Below are 7,498 nucleotides of genomic sequence, written 5' to 3'. Positions count from 1 at the left end.
CCTCCTTGGAAATTGGCAGCTTCATTATTAGCCCAGCTGATAATTCTCTTTTCGAACTCTGCATAAATTAACTCTCACCAACCCCCAACCCCTATATAAAGTGAGGAGATGGTTCCCCCACAATCCATGGACCTCTCAACGCAAACAGAAAAAACGCATTCTTCCAGCTCCCCAAGCGCTTTTAACAACCCCGCCGGAATTGTTACCGGGATTGACAAAAACCGGTATGGCCGCAGCCCCCACTGGGCTTTCGGTGCGGCAGAGTCTAGGCGTAACCCTGATGGCGCCCTTCGAGGTGTCCCAGAGGGGTGTTGTTAGAGAACCTGACGCCTTTCCTCGGAGCACACCCCCGACGAGGAAGATGTGCGAATTCACCTCATGGGCGGTGCTCGAGTATTGCCGTCTCCAACGGCCAACACTCGAGAGGATCGGAGAGAATCGAGGGAACATCATGGGGGAAGGTATCCCGGAGCCCCTGCATCTGCTCCTCTCTTTGTTCCAGCTCCGCCTGGCCGAGAAGGGAGTTGTTGGTGGCCTGGAAACATGATTGCCCTTCCCCTTCTCTGCCTCTTGTCAAGCTCTCCCATTCTCTTTATACCAATAAAGGGAAGGCTTGACACTTCCCACCGGCTAGTTTTTTCTTAGGGCGGCTCCACCTGGGCCTCTGATTGTAGAAATAGCTGGTAGTATTAGTTTGTAAATTTGTATGTAAAACACACCTGCCTGAGCCTCTGATTGTAACTTGTACTTTTTCTATTCATGAAATAATAAAATCTAGATCTTTCTTTTTTTTTTTCTACTGTCAAATCTTCTATATTTTTTTTTTCAACCTACTGTAAAACGAATACTTAGAACACTCGCCTGGTGTGCCGGCCAGCACCCTAATCCTCCCCACAGACGGCGCCAATTGTAGGGACTCAGTTTGGATTGACCCTGAGTAGAGTATGAATGGGTTTTCAGCCCAATCAAGCCCAAACAATAAATTTGTAGAGAGTGGGTGAAAGGTTTAGGCGCTGACCGTCGATCACCATGCATGAACTTTCTTTTATAAAAAATACTAAGAGTTTCTTTACAAATGGGGGGATGCTCCTCGGCCCGTGGCCGAGGAGACCCTTTTCTTCTTTTCCTTTTTTTCCCCTCTCTTTTTTTACTTTACTTGCTTTTCTTATATAGTTTTCATCTGCCTATCTCCTTATTCCATCTGTTGATCATCCATTTGCCTCTCTTCTGGCCGTCTGTCCCATTAGAGGCTTTATCAGTACTCAAGTGGTTCACTCTGATCAACGTTGCCCTGCCAAGGGGTTATATCCCCATTAATGCGGCTAGAGGGGTTAGGTGAATGCATTAAGTGCGAATGTGACAGCTTGCTCTGGGCTTGTCCTCTCCCAAAAGTTACCCTTAGAATGCCGAGGACGAACAGGTTCTCGGCGTGGGTTACAACAGAGGCTTTGTCTGACTTAGCCTTGGCTGGTCAGTCCTCCTCGGCGCTGGCCTTGGGCCTACTATGCGATGGGCTGTGGTTATCAAGCCCACGGGCCCCACACTTATTATTTAATTATTTAATTATTATTATTATTATTATTATTATTTTTTATAATGAGAATCCACTCATAAGTGATTTCAACATTTTATTGGTAGTCTCCACACACACACAGAGGAAAGTAGAGGAGAATGGAGAAAGAGAGTGAGAGGCAGCCGGAACAGGAACAGGAACAGGAAAACAAGAAAATATGCAAAAGGTGCCATCAAAACTACACTCCTTCATCTAACACACCTTCCTCATGCCGCTTCCACCCTTCTTTCTTCGTCTGTCGTCGCCATGACGATCAGAAAAGGTACACTACTGTACCTCGTACTTTGTATCTATCTATCTATATGAGTCTTTCATGATGTTTTTGCATACCCATTTCTTAAATTTCACTGCTTTTTTGGATACATGGATTGCTTTTCCTGTTCTTTTCAATACCCATGTGCTGATTTGGATTATTTGTTGGATATATTTGTATGTATGACTGAGAACTTGAGGCCTTTGCTTCATTTGAATTCTGGGTGTTTGTTTTGTTTATATGTTTAGATTTATTAAGATCTTATAGTTTGAGAATTTACTTTGTCTATGGGAAAACTCTGCACTCAAATTTCAATGCCCAAATTTCTGGACAATTTTTTATGGGATTTGTTTTAATGCACCATAGTGTTGCGAACGACCAGATATCTAGAAAGTTATTTGTTGTTAATGAAATTACAGTGTATAATTCATGTCATATAACAACCTTGAGAGGTACATTTGTTAAATAAATGGGGTTAAGCTGGAATTTTTGTTTTGAAGGCAGGCAGGATAATAGAGATTAGAGCTGCAACATATGTAATGAATTATGACACTTAATCTTACACAAGTTTGCAAGTGATAGGCAATTTTTTATGTTAATACTTTATATTAATCACATTAAACATCTTTTCATAGGTTAGTAGGTTTTCTTTGGAAAAAGAATACATGTGGCAGACCCTGATTAGTCTAATAAGTGTCCATTAAAAGGTCATACTTAATGCACAAAGCTCCCACTTTTGTGATGTCTAGGAGTGGTGATTGGTAGGTAACCTTATTCCCAATTTTCTTGGAGAGGCTGATTCCTGCATTCAATTCCGCCACTTGTCACTTTTGGTGGAAGGCACTTACCATTGCACTAAGGCCCGGACCTAAAATTTTGGCACTAAGGCTTGGTTGTTGTTAGTAGGTCATCTTTGGAAAAAAAATGGGCAGGATACGTGAGAAAGCTTCAAATCGTTGGAAGACTTCTTAACTTTGATGACAGGAAAGCTGCTGCATGTTTTCAGGAGTTGCTAAGTTCTCTCTGCAATATGTCATGTTTGTGTGTTCATCACATTGACCTATGGAGCAACCTTTCCAGTTTTTACCTATTGGAAATCTCTACCATAGGTTCAATTCATCAAATAAGTCCTGGAAATTAAAAGAAATAACTGGTCAGCTAGAGAGAGTGAATCCCATTGAAATTAAACCTATGTTAAAATCTTATACCATTTAAGGCTTAGCTTTTAGTGCCATCCCTGTTTTGAAAACTTTTGAGATTTCTTTTCCCTTGAAACTTGAAAAAACCCTTAGATTTCTTTTCCCTGTTTTGAATACTTTTGAGTGCCCTTATTGCATTCAAAAAGTCATTCACTTTTTCTTTTTATTAGTACATAATTACATATTTTCAATGATTGACTGTATAGCATCTCAAAACAAACAATCTTTAGAAACATTCTGTCACTGTTTTACAATTATTAGACAATGTATGTGTTCCATTTAAAAGTAATTATTCATTTTGAACTGCTAATATTTGCTATTCTGTCAAGGTTGGTCCAACTCATTTTATTCCTTTTTTTATTTTAGAAGAAAGACGGTAACTCATTACTATCTTTTAAAATATTGATCAGTTTGATAAGTACCATGTAGCAAGGATATTAGGTGCTACAGCTAGTCCAGAATAACCTTGTTTTCTGGCTTAGGTTTCTATTTCATTCCTTAGTCTTGTGTGTAACTAACAACTGGTAATGTAATATAACATAAATGAACACGGAATTTAAGGGTACAATGCCTTGAAGTCTGTTTTTGTTCATTAGAATTAAAAATACTTACATTGGAGCTTAAAAAGAAGTCAGAAGAATTCAAAATGCTGAAATGAAATTGGTTATTTTGAGCTAGTACAAATTATCAATCATTTAGATTTATGACGTTCTTATGGCTTTATTTATTTTGGAATTGGTGGGGCATCTTTTTTCATATGTTTGTGTATTTGAAATCTCTCACGATGTGTGGATTTGGTTGCATCTCAGAACTCAAAATCACCTTTTCTTTTTTGGGTGGATGCATATAAGTTAGGAAGGAAGAACTAAGGAGGTTGTGTCATGCGTGTGTGTGTGTGTGTGTGTGTGTTTTTTTTTTTGATAGGTAGAAGTTTGTGTTTGGTAATGTACTTCTACAGATCTTTTTACAAAAGAAATAAATGCTGTTCAAAGATAGCATTTTTCTTTTATTAACAAGCAAAGCATTGCCTTTTTTTTTTTAATACCTATTGTCATGTACACCCCATCATTGATTCATCACCAATTGTCACACCATGATCTCTGAAAGCATTTGCACATGATGGGAGATACTGTGATCCCTCCTGATTATGAGGATTGGATTAAATAAGTTTGTGTTGTGCAGATGTGTGCTAGATTGAAGTAGGCTATAAGTGATTATAAGGTGCCCTAATTGTAACTTAACTAGTCATTTTGGGGCATTGTGTAGATGTGGTTAGTATTATTTCTTCAGTAATAGAGGCTCTAGCCTCTATTCTCCTGTGACATTGCTACCACCACCATCACTGCCACTATTGGTCCTGCTTTTAACCCATCTAAATCTGCCAAATCATTTTGTGTAATGATGCATGTATTTAGCTAAAGCAATCCATTTACTTAATTGTGCTTAGCTCACTAGGGAAGAAACAAAAAAAAAAAAAAAAAAAAAAGAGCATTATTTTTGTTGGTTTTCTTCTTTTGATATTTAGATTGTTTCTTACTTATCAAAAGAAGAAGAAGAATGTTTCTGTAGTTTGCCGTTCAGAGAAGATATGCATCTAAACCTATAAGTTTCATGTAGTTGTGTTTAAAGTGGCAATACTGGTGGTGGTGAAGATGGTAGCAATTGTAATACTGGTTCATTGGTTTGAGTGGTGTCAAAAATATAATTCTGTAGATTGCTGTTTAAAGAAGAGATGTGTCTAAAACTAGAGGTTTCATATGTTTTAAAGTGAGAAACTAGAGGTTTCATATGTTTTAAAGTGACATTACTGGTGGTGCTGTAGATGGTGGCAACTGTAATGGTGGTTCATTGTTTTTAAAGTGACAGCATGTGTCAATGTTGGCATTGTGGGGCCATTTTGGTGATGACGACTAATGATATCATAGTAGCTGTCTGAAATGATACCACTCATTGTAATGTTTATTTGTTTGATATATTGAACTACAATTTCAACCTTTTTACTTTAAATATTTAAGGTTCATATAAAAATATGATTCAGGCAGCAAGAAGCTTATTTTGTTTTGTTCTATTATTATTATTCTTGGATTTTAGGAGTCAAGGGTATTGTTGTATTTTTCATATTTTTGGAATGGGCAGTAGTTCCAATCCATTGGGTCTTATTTTTGGTTTTATTATGTTATTGGAGGTCAGGCCTTGGTGCGCTAATAAGTGCCTTAATAAAAAAGCACTAGGTCGCGGGATTGATTCTAGGAGATTTATAAACTGAGGTATGATATATTTGTTTATGTTGCACAACTTGGTGCGATGGCAAGTGTCTTTCGTAACAAAACAACCGGTTGTTGGTTTGAGTCCAGGACATTATAAACTTAAGTATGATATATTTGTTTATGTTGCAAAAATTCCTAGTATTTCTCAGCCATAACCGGTGACCTCTGCTGGAAACTAATTAGGTTTGATGACTGTCTTGCCTGGGAAAATGAGATGCCAGAATGTTGAAGCCCCTTTAGGATTACACTGTTTATGTCCTTTGAATTTCCTGTTTGGTCATACCTTTAATAAAAGCGTGTGCATGTGCGTATCATGCCATCATGGAGTACTAGTTCTAGAGACTTACTAGTGACTACTAAGCAAGAGTGAATAAATGGTCTGTTGTCCCTTTTATACGTCAATCCATTTATTCCATGACTTAAAGAGTCCCAAAGTTCTCCAAAAGGAAAACTGTTGTTTAGAGTGAGTTCAAAATATAGAGAACCAATCATGAGAGCAGTGCTGCATTGGCTGCAAGTTTGGAATGCTAATTGATATACTGGACTGAGAAGAATTGAACTACTGGCGTGGTTAGCAGAGAACTGAGTCTCTGTGGAGAGCTTCACCCTTTTGGCCAGAAGAGTATATAGATCAGATGCATGTGTGTGTGCGCGCACTTGTGTGGTAGGGGCATTTTGTAAAACTCAGATGGGCCGGACTATTTGTCAACCCATAAAATCAACAGTGTGGTCTCAGCTTATGGATAGTTCTTACAAATCCAACTAGCTAGATGATTCATCTGAATTATGATGTAGTACATTTGTTATTTTGTTAATTTAAGAATTAGAAACACTAAATAAATTGTAAGAAACCATGTAATGATTGTGGTGTTTTATGCTTAAACACACGTGCATCTCTATTTTCCCTAGCAAAAAAGTATATCTATAGTGTATGATACTTGGTTTGGTTGACACTGTATAGATACCTTAATAATTGATGGTTCTATTAAATGACCAACTCGTGCTCAAATCCTAATAGGGCACAAGATTCATGCATGTATGATTTTTTAACAGTAACTGACCAGCCCTCACAAACCATGACAGTCCTTGTTGACTGAAAGTGACAGTTATACTGTAGGTCAAGAGGTCAATTCTCATTTTCCATCAACAACAATTCTGGGTCTATCTGGATTGAAATATAGACTGGTGGATAGTCTGAGTGGTCCGAGGCCAATTGCCCACTCTAGTCTGGTTTTTAAAGTTTAAAAACATATTTTGGGTTAAAAATATTACTTTTTTTTCCATCATATTTTATCTTTCTGTGGACAATTTAACCAGTGGAAGATTCCTATTTTTGTTTGGCTTAAAGGTACTATGAATTGGGACCCAATGATCCGCCGTATGCTGCCAAGTTCTATGACTGTTGTGGGGCTGAGGACCCTGAGGCATCTGGCTGCACCACTGCTTTACATGTTTCTTATGATGATGATTGAATCTCTGTTTTCTCTATCACCTCAACCTTTGACTGTATAGTAAATCTGTCGGTAATTCTGTATCTATTCTCTTGATGTGTATCATTTTTCATTTCACTAATTGAGCATCTTACACATGTTTTATAGAGACATATTGTGAACTTCAAGCTTAATGACTCACTCTCTCTCTCTCTCTCTCTCTCTCTGTGTTTGATGAATAGTTTTCATTACACAACAAATACTTAAAACACCTAATATACAGTACTGAGTTCAATTTTTTTCCCTCTTAAAAAAAAAAAAAAAAGAAGACTTTTTTCCTTTCATATTAAGTGCGATGTTGACTCTTGACTGTTTCATAAATTATTCTTTTCTATTTTATTTTTCTTTGTTAGATGAATGAATTTCATTACACAACATAATGACAGTACCAAAAGTTTTTTTTTTTTTTTGGAAAAGAGAAAAGAACTAGCCATTGATAATATCAGCACGAATACCTGCTGCTGCATTGTCTGAAAAAAGAAAAAAATGACTCTGTTCAGTGCAACTCCTAGGCCTTACATTCTTTTAGAACTCAGACCATATGAAGAAGACGTTTACTTAATATAGAAAATCCATTTAAGTTGGTTGGCAATTATCGTTTTCGCAGGGATAATAGTAAGTTAATAGTCCGTTTAGATAGAACTTATTTTGTTGAAACTGAAAACTGAAAACACAGTAGTAAAATAATTTTTAAATATGTGAATAGTGCCTTGGGA

At 37.2% G+C, this 7,498-nt stretch overlaps 1 protein-coding gene across 1 annotated transcript; it reads left to right on the top strand.

Annotated features, from left to right (window-relative positions):
• The first annotated feature begins 1,613 nt into the window (after positions 1 to 1,613).
• Positions 1,614 to 6,916, top strand: LOC111996823 (uncharacterized). The gene is made up of 2 exons (XM_024028830.2): positions 1,614 to 1,835; positions 6,641 to 6,916. The coding sequence occupies exons 1-2, from the start codon at positions 1,672 to 1,674 to the stop codon at positions 6,762 to 6,764; spliced, it is 288 nt and encodes a 95-aa protein (XP_023884598.1). The 5' UTR covers positions 1,614 to 1,671; the 3' UTR covers positions 6,765 to 6,916.
• The last annotated feature ends 582 nt before the right edge of the window (positions 6,917 to 7,498 follow it).

This window comes from Quercus suber, unplaced genomic scaffold, assembly GCF_002906115.3.
Source record: "Quercus suber isolate HL8 unplaced genomic scaffold, Cork oak 2.0 scaffold_45, whole genome shotgun sequence".
NCBI classification, from domain to species: Eukaryota; Viridiplantae; Streptophyta; class Magnoliopsida; order Fagales; family Fagaceae; genus Quercus; species Quercus suber.
The sequence above is the reverse complement of the archived record's forward strand: the minus strand, read 5'-3'. Positions and strand labels throughout refer to the sequence as shown.